General features: G+C 42.2%; 2 protein-coding genes across 4 annotated transcripts in view; one reads left to right on the top strand and one right to left on the bottom strand.

Moving 5' to 3' along the window:
- The window catches only part of polr3a (polymerase (RNA) III (DNA directed) polypeptide A), a 95,718-nt gene extending 75,633 nt beyond the window's left edge, over nt 1-20,085 (top strand). For both annotated transcript variants that reach the window (XM_063070386.1, XM_063070385.1), the window contains 8 exons: nt 608-778; nt 2,893-2,986; nt 8,116-8,208; nt 9,831-9,995; nt 11,868-12,032; nt 17,971-18,102; nt 19,069-19,201; nt 19,314-20,085. In XM_063070386.1, coding sequence (XP_062926456.1) covers nt 608-778; nt 2,893-2,986; nt 8,116-8,208; nt 9,831-9,995; nt 11,868-12,032; nt 17,971-18,102; nt 19,069-19,201; nt 19,314-19,462 — 1,102 coding nt within the window. In that variant the 3' untranslated portion in view covers nt 19,463-20,085. The remainder of the gene's footprint in view (nt 1-607; nt 779-2,892; nt 2,987-8,115; nt 8,209-9,830; nt 9,996-11,867; nt 12,033-17,970; nt 18,103-19,068; nt 19,202-19,313) is intronic.
- A 418-nt stretch (nt 20,086-20,503) lies between these two features.
- The window catches only part of LOC134358306 (2-hydroxyacylsphingosine 1-beta-galactosyltransferase-like), a 47,918-nt gene continuing 43,885 nt past the window's right edge, over nt 20,504-24,536 (bottom strand). For both annotated transcript variants that reach the window (XM_063070387.1, XM_063070388.1), the window contains exons 4-6: nt 23,388-23,464; nt 21,905-22,124; nt 20,504-20,960 (exon numbers count right to left, since the gene is read on the bottom strand). In XM_063070387.1, coding sequence (XP_062926457.1) covers nt 20,633-20,960; nt 21,905-22,124; nt 23,388-23,464 — 625 coding nt within the window. In that variant the 3' untranslated portion in view covers nt 20,504-20,632. The remainder of the gene's footprint in view (nt 20,961-21,904; nt 22,125-23,387; nt 23,465-24,536) is intronic.

Raw genomic sequence — 24,536 nt, 5'->3', positions numbered from 1 at the left:
ATGTGCTGGCATCTGTGGAGGTTCACGAAAGTTATCCAGGAAATGAAAGGTTAACACATGAGGAACATTTGATGGCTCTGGGCCTGTACTTGCTGGAGCTTAGAAGAATGTGGCAGGGGTAGGGTATCATTGAATCCAACTGAATATTGAAAGGCCTAGATAGAGTGGAGAGTGTCTATGTTGAGTCTACATCAGCAGAATGAACAGAAATACCACTTTATACTCTCAGACTTTGGAGAAGACAGGAGAAAGGCATTCCGGGGTGGAGAAAAATCTATCAGCCATGATGGAATGGCAGAGAAGACTCGATGAGCTGAGTGGCCTAATTCTGCTCCTTTGACTTTCTGTCTTATGACACATTCAGAGATCCCTGAGTTAGTTGGCGAACCTGTGAAGGGAGTGGATTGGATGTGTAGTGAGCCTATTAGATGGTTTCTTTTCAGGTATAAGGATGTTCTGGCTGGTGGAATGGCCTAATTCTGCTCCTTTGTCTTTATGGTCTGAATAACTTATTGGTACTTTGCCACGCATTTAATCTCTTAAATTAAAATTCATTGATGTAGGAAGTGTGGTTTTTCCTGATGTTTTTCCTGTTTCTCTGCTGAAGAGCTCAGATGGAGCCTGGTTCTGCTGTCGGTGCTTTGTGTGCACAAAGTATAGGAGAGCCGGGCACACAGATGACATTGAAGACCTTCCATTTTGCTGGTGTTGCTTCCATGAACATCACTCTGGGTGTACCCAGAATAAAGGAAATCATCAATGCATCAAAATCTATAAGGTAAGTTCACATACAGTTCCATTACCCCGCCTTTTTTTCAAGGGTCAACATATCTTTAACTAGGAATTTGCTGTGGTGTGTCAGTACGACATGCAGCAACAAACAATATTCAACAATTATAAAGAATAAAGAAATCTACAAAAAATAAAATTAAAAGTTAAAGTACAGATATTTGAATACCAGCATATGTTTAAAATGTAAACAGTATTATAAAATCTGGTTTAAAGTGTTTACAGTACAATGACTAAGGTAATAGATAGAGGGGTTGAGGAGGTGGTCTAACTAGAATGGTTGATCAGATTGACTGCCTGAGGTAATATTTAAGGTGGTGTGAAGTTTTTGTTTTAATAACCATACAATGCTTTTCAGAAGGAAGCTTTTGCTGGATCACTTTGTGATTTGTAGTTCTAATGTGAAAGCAGCTTGCGTACGAGAGTTTGTAAATTCCAGTATCCACTGGCTCTCTTTTGGAATAACCTGTTACGCATTGAGTTAGGAATTAAGTTTTTATTTTCATGTCCGTTCTTTTCTGTGTGCATATTTTGCCACAACTCTGTTACTGAGGAACAAAGGGAAGCTAGGAAATGCTAATAAAGTGATGAACAAAGGGGATGCTGGAACGTCTTTGTCATAGATTGATTCCTGAAACACCAAATGTGCTTTTTATAGCAACCAAGAGCTTATAAACTTTAAGTCGGTGCCTGCTTTTCATACCTTTTCCAGATTCATCAATAGATGCTGAAATTTCCCAAACCACATCTGTTGTTGTGATAATCAGTTTCTCAGATTCAATGCAATTATGGATTGTTCCAGTACTTTAATTACCTGACTAACATTTTTGTCACATTTACATCAAAATATACAGTGAAATGCATCATTGCATCAATGACCACACAGTCAAGAGGATCGTGCTCGGGGCAGCCTGCTATTGTCGCTTCCAACGCTAATATAACATGCCCATAACTTACCTAACTGTAACTCGTATGTCTTAGAATGTGGGAGGAAACCAGAAAGAACAAGAGAGGCATTATTAACTGGATGGTAGAGAGCAGCAACAGAGGGATTTATGTCGATATGTGTTTGAAAGATAGAAAGGCACATTTGGAAGGAGTTAAATACAGCGTAACTAATCCTGTGATTCAGACTCAGAGATAAATTTGTAAGAAATATTGATCAGAGCTACTTGTAAGTCCCATTTCTGGTTACCTCACTGGAAGGAGGTTATGATTTTATTAAAGGTCCTACAAAAGATTTACTACTGCTGTTCATGTGCTGAGGATGTTCAGCTTTGGGTTAAACTAGAGAGACTGGGGGATATCCTAGTTGGAGCAAAGGAGATTGAGAGAAAAGCATTAATCTCTTCCTCTTCTGGCATGGTAAAGTAAAGGTTGGCATAATGCTATCACAACGCCGGCAATCGGGGTTCAATTCCCAGCATTGTGTGTAAAGAGTTTGTATGTTCTCCCCATTTCCTCCAGATGAGCCAGTTTCCTACAAATTCTAAGACATATGGGTTGGGTTAGATCATTTGTGGATATGCTGTTTGTTTCAACATACATGTCACAAATAAAGCTAACCTTTATGGGGCCAGCACAATAGCATAGCTATTACAACGCCAATGGGTTTCTTCTGGGTGCTCTGGTTTCCTCCCACGCTCCAGGGCGTACCAGTCTGCAGACTAATTGGTCACGAGTGCAATTGGGCGGCATGGGTTCACTTAGCCAGAAGGGCCATTTACGTGCTGAATCTTTAAATAAAAGCATTAAAGTAGCGTAAATGGAGGCAAGTGTTCCATTTGTGGATGGTTCAAGGACCAAAGGCCACCGTTTTATTTTACCTAAAAGAGTGCAAGAAAAATTTGTCTGCTGAGTATAATTAAGATCTGGAACTCACTACCTGTCGGGGTGGTCAGTGAGGGATTTCAAAGGAGATTTGGATTGGCACCTCAGAGGTGAGGAAGACTGTTGTGATTGTGGTGCTGGATGCTAGCACTAATCTTTTCGGCTAAATGATCCACTTCCTGTGTTGTAGCAGCTCCACGTCAGTCACTTAAAGCTTATCAACCATTTTTTTCTATCAGTGTGTGACTGATTATGGTTTCACTCTGTTTGCAGCACCCCGATTATCACAGCACATCTTGATCAAGACGACGATGCTGACTTTGCTCGACTGGTGAAAGGAAGAATTGAAAAGACTTTGTTGGGAGAAGTAGGTCATCTTGTGTTCTATTATAAAATGATCTAGGTTTAATCTCAAGTGTCCTGAATTTTGATTAATGTGTGCAACCATCATGATGTGTTTAAATGTTAAATACGTTTTAGTTACATCTTCCCCAACTAAAAAGCGTATCTTGATTACGTCCATTGTATATCCTTGAGGCAGCACGGTAGTCTAGCAGTTAGCAAAACGGTATTATAGTGCCATTGACCCTCAAGACAAACACCACCCTGACTTGGAAACTTCCTACATCCTACATCCATATTGACCTCATCCTGAAACTCTCCTCGAAGGCCATGTGGGGACACACGGAATGCATGCAGTGGGTCACCTCCACCTTATCTGCAGGCATAAAGATCAGATTTATTTATCACACATACATCAAAACACACAGTAAAATGTATCATTTGCATTAGTGACCAACGCAGGATGTGCTGGGGCAACCCACAAGTTTCGCCACACTCTGGTGCCAGTATAGCATACCAACAGCTTACTAACCCTTACGTCTTTGGAATGTGGGAGGAAACTGCAGCATCGGGAGGCTGCGAGTCCTCTAACTTTGGCTTCTTCTTCAAGTAGGCGTCGAGATTTGACTGTCTTTTCTTAAGTTTCCACTCATGAAGCAGTTCTTGGTAGCAGGCAATCGTATGGAGAACTGCTTTATTCCTTCACTCCCATTCAAGGTCATAATTTATGTGATCGTGGTAATGCCAGTGCTGAGGAATTCTGTGGTGAGTTTTCTTGCTGGTCTTTCCTCTTCTCAATCCGTGTCCTCAGATTCACTCAGGATGTATTGCTCTGCCAATTCTCGAAGCTCTTCATTATTCAGACTCTCACCATGAGAATGCAACAACACTGCCATCACTAGCATTCTCTAATCCCACTTCATTGGCCAGTTCAGCGATGTTCTGGATGACTGGTTCCGCCTGAAACCCTAGGATGTCGGTGTGTGCTTCTGCTCGTAGCTTCCTCCACGCTCCATTCATGCAGTTTGAAGTTACTCCATCCCAAGCTGCTTTGATATTGTCTCCAGCTTTCATGATTATGTAGATTTTCCAAAATTGCCTGAGGATTGTTAGCCTTGACGGTTTTCCTCTACAAGGTGCTTGAATGTGTGACGAAGGTGGTAGGCTTTAAAATTCAATATTACTCCTTGATCCATTGGTTGGAATAATGAAGTGGTGTTGGATGGAAGGTAAACCACTTCTACAGGAACGCAGGTCCAAAGCATGCCAAGATTCTCAGGGTGGCCTGGGGCATTACCGAGCACCAATAACGCTTTAGGTTTAAGGTCATGTTCTTCACAATACCACTTCACTGCTGGACAAAAATGTGAAACAAACCAATTTTGGAAAACATCAATCATCACCCAGACTTTCTTGTTTGATTTCCAAATCACTGATAGACTTTAAAATGCCTTTTGTTGCTCGTGGTCAGAGAGATACACAATCATAGGCTTTAACTTAAAGTCACCTTTTGCATTGCTTCCTAGCAAGAGAGTTAATTGGTCCTTAGCAGCCTTGAATCCAGATGCTCATTTCTCTTCTGGTAAGATGAAAGTACGAGAAGGCATTCTTTTCCAAAATAGGCTTGTTTCATCCATACTGAAGACAAAGGATAATTGTCCTTTTCAATCGTGGCCTTCAGTGTTTCAGGAATATCCTGGGCTGCCTTGCTGTCTGCACTGGCCACTTCACCAGAGATGCATATGCTGTGGAGGTTACAGCACTGTTTAAAACTATCATTCCAACCTCTGCTGACTGTGAATGGTACCAAAGGTTCATTTAATGTCAGAGAAATGTATACAATATACATCCTGAAATGTTTTTTCTTCGCAACCATCTACAAAAACAGAGTGCCCCAAAGAATGAATGACAGTTAAATGTTAGAACCCAAAAGTACCCCCCCAGTTCCCCTCCCTCCCGCGCATAAGTGGCAGCGAGCAACAATCCCCTTCCCCCCACCGGCAAAAATAAAGCGCACCCCCTACCAGCCCTCAAGCGTGAGCAAAGCAATAGCAAAGACACAGACTTGCAGTTACCCCAAAGACTATGTTGTTCACCCAATAATTCAACATGCTGCAGGCTGTCTCTCTCCTTGTCAGGGAGAAAGAGGTAACTCCATTCCATTTTCCAGCAAGCCGGGAGACATAACAAACAACTCGTTGGATTACAATGTTAAAAATCTGTTACGTCGCTCTTTCCGAGCTCTGTGCCTGGAGATTGCAAGGATCCCAGGTCCCCAGGCACACAGTAGATGTTCCAACTCCCCCAACGACACACGGATCTCCTGTGGCGACACCGACCCTTGATTCGCCCGTCTCCAGTTACTCAAGATCCTTGGCTTCTGAAACCGTGCTGAAATCTTCAGCCAAGACTTTGGCATACCGAATAGCGGCCAATTGTGGAACCCCGAGAGCAGGTCCCATTCCAGCAAAGAACTGTAGTCAGCGTGTAACTCCAGGTCAGGGTCTTCAAAAGAACCCTGAAAGGGGAAAATAGAGATATTAAAGATGGAAATGGACTGTTTTCGAATTTGCAAGCAAAGGAGTTGCCATTGGGCGCCATTACCACTTAAGTCCACCTCTTCTACCAACATACCTTCTTCATCTTCTTGAATATGTTTGAAAATGCTTCTTGCTTTTCCATTATTATCAGCTGGCTTAGAGGCTTCTTTCGTTGTGTTTGATCATCCACCCATATATTTAGTATATTTTCCATTTTTTTCAAGCGAGTAGCTCCCTGAATGAGTCACCTTTGTTGATGATAACTTTGAGGTCATCATTGCAGAAGCTTTTGCCTTGTCTGCATTTTTTATAATTGTTCTGATCATTGATGTAGCCAATTTCCGAGAAGTGCCAACATCATCCTGACACTCACCAGCTTCTAAACGCTGTATCACTTGCAGTTTCACATCCATGCCAGTGCTTTTCCTAGACATCTTAGATGTACTACCCTCACTGGAAGTTGCAGGCTGTTTTCCAGACATTATGGGTGGGGAAAAATAGAATAAATTGGGGAGGGAGCAAGAATGTTGACATGTGGGAGAGACAGAACATGATTGGCTGTGTGGCTCAGAGCCTATGTAAAGTGCTCTCATTGGCTGATTGAATGTTTACTGTAATGGTGGCCGCTCTTAAAACGTTTAAAGTGTTGTTTAAAATGAATTTGTCATTTTTAAAAATTTCAATAAAAAATAAACGCATTAGAACAAATCAGTGCTATGTGGGGTCTAAATGTAGTCCTATTTATAAAAGGAAAATTATTTTTGAGAGTTTGGTAATAGCAGAATAAATGAGAGCAAATTAGTGAGCATAGTATATTTTGATTTTTGGACAAGTTTCAATCAGAAGTTTATATCATAAATAACTACATGGTTTGGTGATAATATCCAAGTGTGGGTTAAAGATCGGGCAGAAAACGATAGGAATTAATGGACAAAGATATGTCTAGTGGGGTCTTCCTGGTACTGCTGCTGGGCCTCAGCTGTCCACAGTGTACGAGAGGACAAAGTATAATACGAGGGCTGATTGACAAGTGCGTAAGGTAGAAGGAGTCCATTTTAGAAAACCGAGCACATTTATTTTTCGACTTAGTCCCCTCCGATATTTACACACTTAGTCCAGCGGTCATGGAGCATATGGATCTTGGACCTCCAGAAAGTGTCCACAGATGGGTGATTGATAAGTTTATGGCCTAAGGTAGAAGGAGATGAGTTATACAGCTCTCGTTACATGCATGTGCAGGGCAACTCTTCGAGCGATTATGCAGAAAGTTTGAAGTAAATAACTCATCTCCTTCAACTTAGGCCACGAACTTATCAATCACCACTGATGAGTTATTAACTCATCCGTATGTTCCTCCAGCATTTTGTGTTTGTTGATCTCATATACATATTCTATTATATCTACCAGGTAATTAAGATTAAAGTCTGTCACGAGCCTTGTGGTCTATCAGGCTGGTGCTTATGCTGGTTTCCGTGGTGTGAAGTGACTGAGAGTACAAGACTCCCCCACCCCCCCGGATAGGACGCCAGTCTATCGCGAGGTTAACCCCCAGCATCTACCCATTCTCAGCTGGGTAGACTAGAGCATTGTGTGGTTAAGTGCCTTGCTCAAGGACACACACGCTGTCTCGGCCAAGGCTCGAACCCACGACCTTCATATCGCTAGTCCAACACCCTAACCACTTGGCCACGCGCCACACATCTACCTATTAATTTGATTGTCCACTCGAAGCTCTCTGCATCCTCCTCCTGGCAGGTTTGGATATATTACCCTTGGTCCTCTCATCCAAATACTGATACTCTGTGTGGTGCTCCGGATTCCTGCAGAATTACTTTAAATATGAGGTCGTCCATTGTGGTAAAACACAGACAATCAAAGTAATGTTAACTTGACTGCGGCTGAAATATGCTGATGTTAAGAGGACCTGAGTAGTCTTATACGTAAATCAATGAAAGTCAGTTAAACATTATGGAGGCAAACAATATATTGTCCTCAATTGCAAAAGGATTTAAGTACAAGAAGAAAAATGTCTTCCTGCAATTATATAGTTATGGTGAGACAGCAGAGGTCTGGTCTCTCTACTTAAGAAAAGGATCGACTTAAGGCAGTGGAATCCAAAAGGCAGCTTACTAGATTGACTCCTGGAGTGGGAGGTTGCTCATCAGGGAGAGATTAAGGTGCTTCAAAGCATCAGAGGTGAACTGATTGCTTCATTTCTTAAGAAGAGTGAAGATTAGATGCAGAGATTATGTTTTCCCTATCATTTACTCTCTGCTAGTAAGTTAAGGAAATGGCTGCTTCTGAACTGTTCTAGGAACCATTAAAAACCCTACAGAGGGGTTTTCACCTGATGCACAACAATACTTCAACCAGCAGTATCTTGCAAATAGGAAAGGCAAAGTCACTGTCAAATTATTGACACACCTGCAAAGGGAGATAGCCTCCACAAAAACTGAGCACCACAAACTAGGGAGAATCAATTCAAAAATATGTCCTGCTGGTTTTATAAAAATTAGAATAATCTGTCCTACTGAAAACATTACACATGCAGTGTCTGAACTGAAACCGGTAACCAGCAGCAACCTTTATCAATCTGGTTGTCTCCAATTTGCAGATTTCAGAGTACATTGAAGAGGTTTTCCTGCCTGATGACTGCTTCATTCTCATCAAGCTTTCCCTGGAGAGAATCCGATTACTGAGACTGGAGGTAAATAATGCAGGTGTCACAAACAAAGAGTATGTGCTGGAAATGGCTGAGTCAGGCAGCATTGCTGGAGAAGGAGGAGGAGCTGACGATTGAGGTCAAAGGACTTTCATTTACTGCAAGGACCAGCAACTGATTTTGAGGTTAAAAACTCCATGAAAATGGACAACCAGAGACTTTTTACCAGGGCAGAAACAGGGGTATTTGGAGGAAAGTATGGGGGGTAGGGCAGTGTCAGAGGCAAGTATGCAGAGAGTGTTAGTTGCATGGAACACGCTGTCGGGTACGGTAGAGGCAGATACTTTAGGAACATTTCTTTCTTTTTTAAATCTTTTTATTAGTTTTCAAGTTCATAAACTTAATAACAATAGTGATATAAAGAGATGGAATTACATTATTGGTAATAAACATATACAAGAGAAACTACAAGTAGTACAAGTGTAATAGACTTCCAAACTCTTAACATAATTAATCATGAAGAGAGAAGAAATAAAAAAAGGATATCACAAAGAAAAACCCCAAAAACAAAAAAAAAACAGAACAAAACAAGGCTGAACCAATATATTAGATTGAATACATTCATTAATGTCGTCAACTTCGCTCCTCTGTTCATATATTCTAAGTTAATAAAAAGGATTCGGAAAAGGTCAAACTACATCATATGAAAATGTTGAATAAATGGCTTCCAAGTCTCTTCAAATTTAACCGAAGGATCAAAAATGACACTTCTGATTTTTTTCTAAATTTAAACATGATATAGTTTGGGAAAACCATTGGAATATAGTAGGAGGATTGGTCTCTTTCCAATTCAATAAAATGGATCTTCTGGCCATTAATGTAACAAATGTGATCATCCGACGGGCTGAAGAGGATAAAGAGCTATGTTCCATCTTTGGCAAACCGAAACTGTTGAAATGATATCAAAGATATCTTTCCAAAATTTTTCCAAGAGAGGCAGGACCAGTACATATGAGTCAAAGAAGCCACCTCAGAGTGACATCTGTCACAAATAGGATTTATATGGGAGTAAAAATGAGCTAGTTTATCTTTAGACATGTGGGTCCTATGTTCTACCTTAAATTGTATCAGCGTATGCTTAGCACATATAGAGGGAAGAGCTAACTAATTGAAAAATTGTTCTCTATAGGTAAGTGAAGTTGAAGTTCCCTTTCCCATTCATTTTTAATTTTATCAGATATACCTGGCTGTATTTTCATAATTATATCATAAATAGTTGCTATTAATCCCTTCTGGTAAGGATTTAAACCTAAAATTTTTTTCCATGATATCAGTTGGGTATGAGGAACATTTATGAAACTCTTAGATAGACACATGAATGAAAGAAAAATGAAGGGCTTGTGGGAAGGACAGATAAAATTGATCTTGAAGTAGGTTAAAAGGTCGGTGCAACATCAAGTGTCAAAGGGCCTGTACTGTGCTGTAATGTTTTATTTCTAAACTGCTTTGGGGTGTCCTGTGACCTTTGTACAATCATGGTTAGCTTAAGAGGTTAGCAAAGCATTGTGGGACGAAGGACCTGTACTGTTCTATGTTCCATTTGGCCACATAGTGGCTGTGTCTAGCACCATGGCTTGAGGCGTTTTTAACTTTCCCTTGCTTTCAAGGTGAACGCGGAAACTGTGAGATACTCCATTTGCACATCAAAACTGCGGGTGAAACCAGGAGATGTTGTGGTTCACGGTGAAGCAGTCGTGTGTGTCACACCTCGAGAGAACAGCAAAAGTTCAATGTACTACGTGCTTCAGTATCTAAAAGAAGAGCTGCCAAAGGTCAGGTGCAAAGACAAACTAAATTTATTATCAAAGTATATATATGTCTCTATGTAGAAGCCTGAGATTCATTTTCTTTGCAGGCAAATACAAAGAAACAGAACAAAGTCAATGAAAGATTGCACACAAGATTAACAAAAAAAAATGTGCAGAAGACAATAAAACATGCAAAAACCAAGCAAAAAATATAGTAACAAACTCAAAATGTTGGAGGAACTCAGCAGGTCAGGCAGCATCTAAGGAAATGACTAGATAGTTAACATTTTGGGCCGAGGCCTTTCTTCAGGACTGAGAAGGAAGGGGGAAGATGCCGGAATAAAAAGGTGGGGAGAGGGGAAGGGGGCTAGCTGGAAGGTGATAGGTGAAGCCAGGTGGGTGGGAAAGGACAAGGTGCTGGAGAAGAAGGAATCTGATAGGACAGGAAAGGGAAGGTGGAGGGGACCCAGAGGGAAGTAATAGGCATGTGAAAAGAGATCAGAGTAGGGAATAGAAGAGAGGGGGTGGATTTGTTTACCGGAAAGAGAAATCGGTATTCATGCCATCAAGTTGGAAGCTGTGAGGACAGATTATAAGGTGTTGCTCATCCACCCTGAGAGTGGCCTCACCTTGGCACAAGAGGAGGCCATGGACTGACACGTCAGAATGGGAATTGGAATTTAAGCGTTTGGCCACCAGGAAGTCCTACATGCGGCAAATAATGCAGAGGTGCTCAATAAAGCAGTCCCCAATTCAAAAAATAGTAATAATTAAGTAATTAATATCAAGAAGATGAGAAAGTGAATCAGTGGGTTGTGGGAACAGTGCATTGATGGGGTGAGTGAGTGGGGTGAACCCTCTGGTTCAAGAGCCTGATGGTCAAGGGGTGATGACTGAGCTTCAGGTAGGAATCTGAACCTCACTCTTCTCAGCAGGCTTATTGGCCGAAGGGAAAAAAATCAACAAATTTGTAAATACAAATTGGTATATCTTACTTTTGAAGTAAATTGAAGTGTATAATTCAAGGTCAAAGTAAATTTATTATTAAAGTACGTACAATATATGTCACCACTTTTTTGAGATTTATTTTCTTTCAGATATTATAGGAAAATAAAGAAATAAAATAGAATTTATGAAAAATTCTACTTAGCAATGACTGACAAGCTACCAATGTTTGCAGAAGAGGGAAAGGACAAATTTTGTAAATAATAAAAATAAATTAGACTGAGGCAATGAGTTGCAGAATCCTTGAAAGAGAGTCCATAGGTTGTGGAATCAGTTTAGTGTAGAGATGAGTGAAGTTATCCATGCCTATTCAGGAGCCTGATGATTGAAGGATAATAATTGTCAGCGAAGGAGAAGGGAAATTTATTATTATGCTGAGATGTAATGTCAGTCATCTATCAAACTGTAAGAAGATGTTGGAGAATTGTGAAAGATGAACTTAGAATGATTATAGGAGGCCATTCATGCCATCAAGTCCATGTCGGCAACCTGTTGAGTATTCATATCACTCTTATTCCTCCACTCTTTCCCCATGATCTGACAAACTAGCCTCCCACAGTTCCCCTTTGAGGATCAGAAATTTCAACGACCTCAGACCTCAGAAGTGGAGAGTTCCAGATCAGAACAGTCTCTGCTTAGAATAAAAGTGCTTCTCCTCTCATGCCTTGTGTCTTGCGCTGGGCTAAATAACAAGTTTAAGGCACTGAAGTTGGATTCAGGTGTGGGGAATATCCAAACTTCTGGTCACATTCAGTGAATCTTTGGGTGTTGCTTAAAGATAAAAATAGATATGGTACCTTGAGTATTTATATTTGCAGGTGTGCTTTGCTGGCACTTTAGTGTGTGATAAAGCATTGAAGAAAATCCATCTGACATGGTGAAATGTTTCAGATTGTTGTCCAGGGCATCCCGGAGGTCTCCAGGGCAGTCATCCATATTGATGAACAGGGCGGAAAGGAGAAGTACAAACTACTGGTGGAAGGAGATAATTTGCGTGCTGTCATGGCGACCCATGGGGTTAAAGGGACACACACGACATCAAACAACACTTATGAGGTAAGGTTGTCCACAACTCTTCCTAGTTTCATACCTTGTGTCTGCACTGCATACTGTGATGATTGGATGCTAAATACAAGAGATTCCAAAGATGCTGGAAATCCAGAGCACAAAATGCTGGAGGAACTCAGCTGATCAGACAGTATCTATAGAGGGGAATAAACAGTCAATGTTTTGGGCTGAGACCCTTCTTCAGGACTGGAAAGGCAAGGGGATGAAGCCAGAATAAGATGGGGGACAGGGAAGGTGTATAAGCTGGCAGGTGATAGGTGAAGCCAGGTGAGGAGAAGGTGGGTGGGGGAGGAGGTGTTAGAAACTGGCAGATGATAGCTGGAAAAGGTAAAGGGCTGAAGACAGACCAATCTGATAGGAGAGGTGAGTGGACCTGGACAGAAAGGAAAGGTGGAGGGGCACCAGGGAGAGGTGAGCGGAAGAGGGGTGGAGAAATTACTGGAAGTTAGAGAAATCAGTGTTGGAGAATATGGTTGAAGGTTATTCGGATGCAGTATAAGGTGTTGTCTATATTGTTATTTAGATATCCAGCATGGGAACAGGTCCTTCTGGCCCAGTGAGCCCACGCTGCTCAATTAACTTACTGACCCTTACATCTTTTGGGCTATGGGAGGAAACCCATGCAGTCACAGGGGGCACGTGCAAACTCCTTACAGACAGCAGAGGGAATTGAACCTGCGTGTCTGGTGCTGTAATAAGATAACGCTAACTGCTATACTACCATGCCACCCCCTAACTGTAGGAACGAACTTTCCTGCATCTAGTGGAGAGCTTCCATCCCTTCGTTCAGTCACCGATAGCTTCGAGTTACTGTACTAGGACTTAAGGGCACAAAGTTTATGTCCTCTCATCTTGTGCTTGATCCAAAGCTGAATCAGTATAAATCTGAAGATCTCCTGCTGAAATCTGAAGACTTATCTTGAATACTTTACTTGTTTTTGTTCTTGAAGAGACAATGCGAGAGGGTGTTTCCAATGATCAAAAATGGAATTAAAACAGAGATAGGTGCCCTCTGGTCAACATGGATACTGTGGGCCAAATGATATGTTTCTGTGCTCTATGACTCAAAGCCAGATCTGGTATTAGCAATGAAAGGAACAAAAATTAGAATAATTCTTGCATTTTTATACAATTCCTGCAAACATTTGTATATCCTGTCATAGACCAATTCACCTCAACCACTCCATGCCAATTATAATGCCCACCTAGCTAGTCCCAGTTACTTGCCCATATCCCATCTAGCTTTGCATGTACCCCTCCAAGTGCTCCTTTATTGATACTATTGTATCTGCCTCAACCACTTCCTCGGGCAGCTGGCTCATTCCATATGCTCACCAACCTCTGGGTGAAAAATTTGCCCCTCAGGTCCCTTTTAAATCTTTCCCCTCTTGTCCTAAATTGATGCCCTTTAGTGTTCGCCTTCCCCCCCCCCACACACACACACACTGGGGAAAGACTTGTCCATCTACCTTACCTATGTCTTCCATAATTTTAAATAGTTCTATAAGGTTGCTCCTTATTCTCCTTTGTTTCAAGGAATAAAGACATGGCTTGGCCAACCACTCTCTAGTCCTGGCAACATCCTTGTGAATCTTTTCTGCACTCTTTCCAGTTTAAACATACCTTTCCTGTAAGAAGGTAACCAAAACTGTATACAGTACTCCAAGTGCAGCCTCACCAGTGACATATACAACTGAAACATAATAGAGTCATAGAGCAATACAGCACTGAAAAAGGCCCTTTTGCCCATCTGGTCTGTGCCAAACTGTTATTCTGCCTATTCCCATGAACTGTACTCAGATCCAGATCTCCATACCCCTGTCATCCATGTAACTTTCCAAACTTCTCTTAAGCGTTGCAATTGAAGTTGTAGCCACCACCTCCAGTTGCAACTCATTTTGCATTCTAACTGCCCTCTGAGTGAAGAAGCTTCCTCCTTAGGTTTCTATTTAATATCACCTTTCACCCTTAACCTATGATTTCTAGTCCTAGTCTCATGCAGCATCAGTGGTATCAGCCTGTTTGCATTTTCTTGATTTATACCCCTTGTCATTTTGTATAACGCCCCAGCTCCTTTATCCATGCCCTGATTGATGACAGCTAACATGTTAAACCTCTTTATCACTGTCCTATGTACTGTGATGCTGCTTTCGAGCAACTGTGCACTTGTCCTGTTCCATCCCTCAGTTCTATGTTATGGGTGAAATGACAACCTGGAGATCGTATACTCAGTGGCCACTTTATTAGGTACAGGAATGGAACATGTTGTGGTGTGTTCTTCTGCTGCTGTAGTCCATCCACCTCAAGGCTTAACGTGTCTGTTCAGAGATGCTCTTCTACACACCACTGTTGTAATGAGTGGTCATTTGAGTCACTGTCACCTTCCTGTTAGTGTGAACCAGTCTGGCCATTCTCCTCTGACCTTTCTCATTAACAAGGCATTTTCACCCACAGAACTGCTGCTCACTTGAAATCTTTTATATTTCACACCATTCTTTGTAAACTCTAGACACTGTTGTGCGTAAAAATCCAAGGAGATCAACAGTTTCTGAAATATTCCAACCGTCCCATCTGGCACCAGCAATCATTTTATGGTCAAAGAGCACTTGAATTTCATTTCTTCCTCATTCTGATGTTTGGTCTGAACAACAAGTGAACCTCTTGACAATGTCACTAGGCAGGCTACTACTGTGGAATGTTTCAAAACACTTCTAAAAACGTACTTTTTAGATTTGGCCTACTTACAGGATTACTGGTTAACAACAGATGGTGCAATCCTGGTCATATTACGATCAAGGAACGCAATTGTAGCCTGGATATTGAACTTTTTGCTGTTGGACTCAGGCCATATTCCACCAAGATGCAACACTGGGTGTCATGGGAGGTTGTTCCTGCCTGTGGCCATCGAACTTTGCAGCTCCTCCCGTGGAGGGTCACGGGAGGAGCCCGATCCAATAGGCTGGTCCTGGACTTATTTCCATCTGGCATAGTTTGCATATTGTTGTTTGATTGTTTTCGTGGTTTTGTAATGCTATATTTATGCTCTATTCTTGGTTGGTGCTGCTGTAATGAAACCCTATTTCCCTCGGCATCAATAAAGTATATTTATCTATCTATCTACTTAATGCCTGTTGATGTTGATTATATAATTTGGTATACACATAAAAGTTGCTGGTGAATGCAGCAGGCCAGGCAGCATCTCTAGGAAGAGGTGCAGTTGACGTTTCAGGCCGAGACCCTTCGTCAGGACTAACTGAAGGAAGAGTGAGTAAGGGATTTGAAAGTTGGAGGGGGAGGGGGAGATCCAAAATGATAGGAGAAGACAGGAGGGGGAGGGATAGAGCCAAGAGCTGGACAGGTGATTGGCAAAAGGGGTACGAGAGGATCATGGGACAGGAGGTCCGGGAAGAAAGATGGGGGGGGGCGGACCCAGAGGATGGGCAAAGGGTATATTCAGAGGGACAGAGGGAGAAAAAGGAGAGTGAGAGAAAGAATGTGTGTATAAAAATAAGTAACAGATGGGGTACGAGGGGGAGGTGGGGCATTAGCAGAAGTTAGAGAAGTCGATGTTCATGCCATCAGGTTGGAGGCTACCCAGACGGAATATAAGGTGTTGTTCCTCCAACCTGAGTGTGGCTTCATCTTTACAGTAGAGGAGGTCGTGGATAGACATGTCAGAATGGGAATGGGATGTGGAATTAAAATGTGTGGCCACTGGGAGATCCTGCTTTCTCTGGCGACAGAGCGTAGATATTCAGCAAAGCGGTCTCCCAGTCTGCGTCGGGTCTCGCCAATGTATAAAAGGCCACATCGGGAGCACCGGGCGCAGTATATCACCCCAGCCGACTCACAGGTGAAGTGTTACCTCACCTGGAGGGACTGTTTGGGGCCCTGAATGGTGGTAAGGGAGGAAGTGTAAGGGCATGTGTAGCACTTGTTCTGCTTACACGGATAAGTGCCAGGAGGGAGATCAGTGGGGAGGGATGGGGGGGACGAATGGACAAAGGAGTTGCCTAGGGAGTGATCCCTGCAGAATGCGGGGGGGGGGAGGGAAAGATGTGCTTAGTGGTGGGATCCCTTTGGAGGTGGCGGAAGTTACGGAGAATAATATGTTGGACCCGGAGGCTGGTGGGGTGGTAGGTGAGGACCAGGGGAACCCTATTCCTAATGGGGTGGCGGGAGGATGGAGTGAGAGCAGATGTACATGAAATGGGGGAGATACGTTTAAGAGCAGAGTTGATGATGGAGGAAGGGAAGCCCCTTTCTTTAAAAAAGGAAGTCATCTCCCTCGTCCTAGAATGAAAAGCCTCATCCTGAGAGCAGATGCGGCGGAGATGGAGGAATTGCGAGAAGGGGATGGCGTTTTTGCAATTGACAGGGTGAGAAGAGGAATAGTTCAGATAGCTGTGAGAGTCAGTAGGCTTATAGTAGACATCAGTGGATAAGCTGTCTCCAGAGACAGAGACAGAAAGATCTAGAAGGGGAGGGAGGTGTTGGAAATGGACCAGGTAAACTTGAGGGCAGGGTGAAAGTTGGAGGCAAAGTTAATAAAGACAACGAGCTCTGCATGCGTGCAGGAAGCAGCGCCAATGCAGTCGTCGATGTAGCGAAGGAAAAGTGGGGGACAGATACCAGAATAGGCACGGAACATAGATTGTTCCACAAAGCCAACAAAAAGGCAGGCATAGCTAGGACCCATACGGGTGCCCATAGCTACACCTTTAGTTTGGAGGAAGTGGGAGGAGCCAAAGGAGAAATTATTAAGAGTAAGGACTAATTCCGCTAGACGGCCCTCGTACCCCATCTGTTACTTATTTTTATACACACATTCTTTCTCTCACTCTCCTTTTTCTCCCTCTGTCCCTCTGAATATACCCCTTACCCGTCCTCTGGGTCCCCCCCCCCCCACCTTTCTTCCTGGACCTCCTGTCCCATGATCCTCTCATATCCCTTTTGCCAATCACCTGTCCAGCTCTTGGCTCTATCCCTCCCCCTCCTGTCTTCTCCTATCATTTTGGATCTCCCCCTCCCCCTCCAACTTTCAAATCCCTTACTCACTCTTCCTTCAGTTAGTCCTGACGAAGGGTCTCGGCCCGAAACATTGACTGTACCTCTTCCTACCAGCAACTTTTATGTGTGTTCCTTGAATTTCCAGCATCTGCAGTATTCCTGTTGTTTGCATATAATTTGGTATATTCAATTACATTTTATTCTATATAATGCTTGTCTTTACTTACAATTTTTAATTTTGTCTCCTATTTTTATGACTATATTGATTTACCTTTACAATCTATATAAAGTATTTTGAGCCTGTGTCTTAGTGTTTGAAAGTTGCTATATAAGTAAAGTAATTATTATTATTATGTCTGCATGCTTTTATGCATTGAGCTGCTGCCACATGATTGGCTGATATTTGCATTGATGAGCAAGTGTACCTAATACAATGGCAACTGAGTGTAGACCTGGTTAGTAAGCAATACAGGAGTAACCAGAAAGAAAAGCTTACCTATTCATTACAAATAATGTTCCAGCAATGGTTTACCTGACAATGAAAGGTATCACACAGAGCTTTTATTCACAATTTATTTAAGCGATGTGATTGTTGTGTGCATCCAACTTTTAATAAACGCACTCATTTGATGTGTTTAATGTAGAAAACCGTTTGTGAGGATAACCAAGGAAAGTGGAGTGGGCTCCATTGCAGATAATGGGGATGTGTAATAGTGTGTGGGTGTGTTTGTAAGACTGTATCAGTTTAATTATCATCTCCCACTTGCAAGAGCCATCTTCAGACAGGAGTGAAGAGGCATCTTTGCTGCTCTTCCCTAATAGGCCTTGTCAGGGGGTTCAGCTCAAATCTTCTTAAGAGTTGTTTAGAAATATTAATACTTTTGCTACTCAGTTCATATTTTGGAATACTTTGCAGGTAGAGAAGACATTGGGTATCGAAGGTGCTCGATCCACCATCATTCATGAGATCCAATACACAATGAAAAATCACGGGATGAGCATTGACAGAAGGCATGTCATGCTGTTGTCCGACCTGATGACTTACAAGGTAATTAACACGAGCAGCCAGTTTTAGTCCGCATTCGTATCCCAGGTCATTTGTCTTCAGTCCTAAACTTGACTGATGAATATTCTTCAGTTTTACCAAGAAAACTATTGAACAAGGGAATATGCTTTGCCTTTAACTAGGAAGAATTCAGTATCTATACCTGGTCAATGTCGTGATATGTAATAAACAGATAACTCGACTTTCCACCAAGCTTCATGTACTTATTGTTAGAATAAGGTTTTGTGGATGAGTGTCTTCTTTAGTATACCCCTGGTTTTGCATTGCAAAGATGCATTTACAAAAAATCCTAATATAAAAAATAGACATGTGCTTGAAGTGGAAGTCTTGTGTGTCTTTACGGAATTTGATTGATTGAGTTAGGGCTTTTCTCTTTAGAGCGAAGGAGGATGCAAGGTAACCTGGTAGAGATGTACATGATGTTAAGAGAGAGAGATTGAGTGGACAACCAAAACTCTTTCCCAGTGCAGAAATGGCTGATACAAGGGGGCTTATTTTTAAGGTTATTGGGAAAAACTATGGGGGGTTGCCAAAGGTAAATGCTTTACGCAGAGTGGTGGGTGTGGGAAACGCCCTGCCAGGAGTGATGGTAGAAGCAGATACATTACAGGCAATTAAGAAACTTTTACCTTGGCACATGGATAATAGAAGAATGGAGAGCTACATAGAAGGGGACTGTTAGATTGATCTTAGAGAGGGTTAAAAGGTTGCTCAAGATGATAAATCACAGGGCCTATGCAGTGCTGTTCTATTCTGTTCTAGAGTAGGTTTTCAAATTCCTTCATTTTGAAGTTACAAAATGCCCTCCCTTCCATTTGATTCTCCCAGAAAAGTTTGCATCTACTTCCAAAATTGATCCAAAATTTAGTTGACAGATTAGGAGTTTTGAACACTTGAACAAGGTTAAAGGTAATGACATATTTCATTTTACTCTCCTTAATGTTGTAGGGTGAAGTGTTGGGAATAACACGGTTTGGCTTAGCAAAAATGAAAGAAAGTGTTCTGATGTTGGCATCATTTGAGAAAACTGCAGATCACCTCTTTGATGCTGCTTACTTTGGGCAGAAGGACTCCGTCTGTGGTAAGCAGGTCATATTGTGTCAGAATTGATTAACCATAACTTTGACCACAATATTTAGACATCATTCTTCATCCTTTCTGATCATAACAACCTCTTCCTTTTCTTTCTGAAGGTGTGTCAGAATGCATTATCATGGGAATCCCAATGAACATTGGAACAGGACTGTTCAAACTACTCCACAAAGCTGACAAGGACCCAAACCCACCTAAGAGACCTTTGATTTTTGACAATAATGAATTTCATATCCCATTGGTTACATAGCAACAGCTGCATAGACTGCTTTGAACCAGAGAATTAGGTAGAGGCAGCGGTAGCATCCTATGTTATGTCTCAAAATCTACAAATGAGGTTGGAATTTTTATTTTAAAAATTCAGACCAAGCTCTTAAGAAGCATCTGAACAGAATACCAGGCAATGAGACAGGAAAGCTGAACAGCAGAAGAAAGACCTGGTAAAAAGATAACGTTGTTGAGTGGCTGCTAAAGAAAGATTAATTTCATTGTCATAATGTTTATTTTAAACCTGATCATGGATTTTTCATGAGCTCATGGGTTTGTTAATGTTATTTATAACTTCAAGCTATTAAGAGTGGCAAAGCCTTGAAATGACATATGATCCTTACAAGATGTTAAGTTGGTAAATGGGCATAGTTCTTAAGGTGTGAGCCGGTAATAATGTCGACGAACCAGAAATAATCAAACATTCAGAAGGCAATGAAGTTCTCAGACACTAATGGCATCATTATTCAGGTAACAAACTTGGTGCTTGCAACATAGTTCTGGTCTGCCTGCATTTAGATAGATTTTGAAGGGTTGCAGAGATGTTTTAACTGTGTGTGTGTGTGTGTGTGTGAATAAACCCATTTCATTTAAACATTAATATCTTATGGTAATTTCTGAACAGAAGTAAGATCTGTAAAGAGTGGGTACAGTTGATTGACTTTGACTAAACAGTGCCTCTTTCTGTCCCAAACTTCACATTTAATGTGTTGGTGCTCAGCCCTGTTAAAGGAGACGTGCCCACAGAGCATGTACTAGTTGGGCTGAAGGGCCTGTTTCCATATAGTAGTGCTCTGTGACTGTCCCAGCTGAACATTCACTGAAGATCTGCAAATTATTAAAGTTTTCAGGGTGTGAGAGGGGCTCCCACATTGTCCGGGTTCCTAGTAAGGTGTACCCTACAGACATTCTCAGTTGAGTTAGCAGCTCGTATTGAAGCCATCTTGCAGGGAAGGAATCAGCAGATAATAAGTGAAACACCTTTACTTTTTGAAACCACCAATTTATAAAGATAATCTTTATTATGTATTTTTTAAAAATCAGTAGAAATAACATTAGGCTAACAAAATACTTATGCAACTGAGTTTCAGGTGTTAAGAAACCCAGTTGAGGTATCTGTTTCCCACTGTAGTCTGAAAATTGGTAAACTGGTTTACTTCATTTTTTTGCCGTGTGATATGGATTTTCTGTTCTGAAAACCATTCTGCATTTGACTACTTTTAACTTTTGGCAATACCCTTTCTTTCAATTTTCTAAACAGTCTGGCTAAAGAATAGCAAAGTAATATCACACACACAGTGAAAATGGCCACCACGTCCAGCATGTAATACTGATAGAAGGACATCTCATATAGGGTAGGGCGTAGGTGTGCTGCTCCATCGTGTCGTAGCACATAGTCCAGCCAGTAGACTGTGCGGTTGACTGGGTGAAGAGGTTGGTCCCGATACAGTGTGGACAAGTACATAGCCTGCTTCTTGTACCTGGTGATCAGAACAAATTGATTTCAGTGAATTCTGTTTATACATCATCCAGAAGTAGAATCCAGCCATTGAGTCTGTTCTGTTATTCAATCATAGTTGGTTTTTATTCCAACTTATTCCCCTGCCTTCGCCCTGTAATCTATAACCCCCTTACCAATCAAGGCTCTGACTTGGCCTCCAGTGCCCTCTCGCAACAAATTCCACAGGTTCATCGTCCTCTGAATAAATTTCTCATTTCAGGTTTAAAAGGACATCCCTTTATTCTAAGATTGTGCCCTCCTACTAATAGTAATATCATCTCCACATTCACTCTATCCAGTATCTGGTAGGTTTCAATGAGATTTCCCTTCTCCTTCCCCACCCGCTGCACCATCCTTCTGATCTCTATTGAGCACAGGCCCAGAGCCCTCACACACTCCTGGAATGTTAAACCTTTTTCATCAGTATCAAATCTTTGCTGTCCTTAAGGTAGACGAAAGCTTTTAATTCAGGAGTTAATGCAGTAGTGACTGCCCTCAAACGACATTAGAAAAGTGCACAGCCTCTCCAGTCTTAAATAAAACAAGACGTCTACGTGAAGCCCTGTTGAGGTGGTAGATAGAGACAGGAAACTGGAACTAACTGGGCTGCTCATAGAAAGCTGAGCTAAGTGGTCAGTCTGCCTGTACCATTGTACAGATTAGCTTTATTTGTCACAGGTACATTGAAACAGTGAAATGCATCATTTGCATCAAATAAATCAGCAAAGTTTGAGCTGAGAGCAGCCTGCAAGTGTCGTCACACAAACACTGCATGCCCACAACTCACCAACTCTAACTGTACATCTTTGAAATATGGAGGAAACTAGCCCAGTCAGAGGGGGGGAAAAAAAACAGACAGCAACAGGAAGTAAACCCCAATCTTACAGCTTGCATTGTAGAATGTTGTGCCAAATGGGTTCTTACCTTTGATCTGTGAGCACTGTGGTAAGGGCTTGATAAATATCCTCTGTTGTCATTCTGTTCCAGGATAGATAAATCCCCATTCCTTTGGCATGAATTCTTGTCATTACATCATAATGGTCTCCAAAGAATGGTATCCCTACCACTGGCACACCATGGTAGATAGATTCATAGATACCATTTAACCCTCCATGGCTCAGAAATGCCTTCACATTCTGGTGACCTAAGTAGAATATCCCAATGTCAATATAACTAGCATTGTCAGGAGTCAGGAAAAACTGTTCTGACTCGATATCTTATTTTTAGAGAGATACAGCACTGAAACAGGTCATCCATAAACAAGAGATTCTGCAAATGGTGGAAATCCAGAGCAACACACAAGATGCTAGAGGAACTCAACAGGGACCTTTCTTCAGGACTCAAGCAACTATTTACATTAATCTGGTGCAGGGCACACAGTAGGGTAAATCTTTACAGCACCAGCGACCCAGGTTCAATTCCTGCTACTGTCTGTAAGGATACTGCATGTTCTCCCCGTGACCACGAGTTTCCTCCCACATTCCAAAGACATATGGGTTAGTAATTAATTGGTCAAATTAGTGTTATTTGGTGGCACAGGCCAGAATGGTGATTCTCTGCTAAACCTCTAAAATTTTTTTTAAAAATCTAGCACTAACATCAACTACACGGCAGGGGTTCTCAACTTTTTTTATGCCATGGACCAACACCTTCAAGGAAGGGGTTTGTGGACCTCAGATTGGGAACCCCTGCACTAGTGGCAATTTGCAATACTAACTAACCTATCCACCTGAGATGTAGGAGGAAACCCATGTGGTCTCAACAAGAAAATACAAATGCCTCTTCAGCACCCACCCACAGTCTGGATCAAACCTGGGTCACTGGAGCTATGCTGTCCAGAAGAATTTTGGGGTTGAATTACCTGCAGTCAGTCTCACTGCTTCCAGGAGTAGACTCATACACAACCCATGCTAGATGACTGAATCCAAAAGAGGTTTAAACGAGATCTGTGCATTCCTAGACAGCATTTCACAGGCCGCCTCTCAGTATCAGGAATGTGGCAGTCAATTTGCCCTCAGCATGCTCCACCCAACAGGCAGCAAAGTAGCTTGACAAACAAATCCTCTGCCCGAGTTTGATTTCATCCTCTGGTAATGTCAACATCAAGTTCGTATTGTTCTCACCAGGGATCTTTAGGAAGTACACGAGTAGAGAGTTGATGGGGATATAGGGCGAATCAAGAGGGTTCAGGGTAAATGGGTGTCTCATGGTCAGTGCAGACTCACTGGGCTGAAGTGAGTTTGTTTATTTATCTTACTGATGCTGAATAACAGAAAAATGCTTCATTTAATCCCACTGATCTTTTACATCTTGAAATGGCAAACCAGACCCTGGGTTTAAATATCAAATGAGTGAAACGGATTATAAATGTATTGTGGACTGTTGCCACAAAATTGTTCACACATACCCAACAGATCATTTTGTGGGATCCATTCCATCAGCTTTGTATTACTGCCCAGGGTACTGGGCTTTTTCCCAAAATACCTGAGGAGTGAAGATCAAAGATGAATCGTTTTTCCACCCCCTTTCCCTTCCAGGGACACCATCAGTTCTTTTCCCTCCCTTTCTCCCCCCCCCCCACCCCATCCTGCGAGAAGTGCATCCAGCTGCAGCTTCTAACAATCCGCATTAAGGAGTTGGAGCTGGAACTGGATGAACTCCAGATCATTCAGGAAGCTGAAGGGGTGATAGGTAGGACATATAGAGAGGTAGTTACACCCAAGGTGTAGGACTCAGGAACCTGGGTGACTGCAGGAAGGGGAAAGGGTTAAAGAACCTTTGCAGAGTATTCCTGTGGCCACCCCCCTCAGCAACAGGTATACCACGTTGGGTACTGTCATACTGGCAGGGGTGCAGGGAGGAGGGATGAAGAGCTAACAGAGGAAAGTCACAGTGGTCAGGTCTCTGGTACTGAGTCTGCCTCTGTGACTCAGAAGGAAAGGGGGTAGAAGAGGCATGCTGTGGTGATAGGGGATTCATTAGGAGAACGAATCCTAATTCTGTGGGCAAGAACAAGATTCCCATATGGTATGTTGCCTCCTGCGTGCCAGGGTCCAGGATATCCCAGATGGAGTCCTCAGCATTTTAAGTGGGAGGGTAAACAGCCACAAGTCATGGTCCATGTAGGTACCAATGGCATAGGTATGACAAGTTATAAGGTTCTGCATAGGGAGTTAGGTGCTAATTTAACGGGCGGCACCTCCAGGGTTGTGATCTCAGGATTGCTACATGCCAGTGAGGCCAGAACTAGGAAGATCATACATTTTAATATGTGGCTAAGGAGTTGGTGTAGGAGGGAGGGCTTAAGATATTTGGATCTTTGGGCTCTCTTCCTGGGAAGGTGGTTCCTGTACAGAACGGATGGTTTGCACCTGAACTGGAGGGGTCTTATATTCTAGCGGGAAGGTTGAGGAAATTACAAGCAAGGTAGACAAAGGAGATGCAGTAGATGTGGTGTACTTGGATTTTCAGAAGGCCTTTGACAAGGTGCCACACATGAGGCTGCTTAGCAAGATAAGAGCCCACGGAATTACAGGGAAGTTACACGCATTGGTGG

This window comes from Mobula hypostoma, chromosome 18 (assembly GCF_963921235.1).
Source record: "Mobula hypostoma chromosome 18, sMobHyp1.1, whole genome shotgun sequence".
Lineage (NCBI taxonomy): Eukaryota > Metazoa > Chordata > Chondrichthyes > Myliobatiformes > Myliobatidae > Mobula > Mobula hypostoma.
This window is presented reverse-complemented; position numbering and strand designations above follow the sequence as displayed.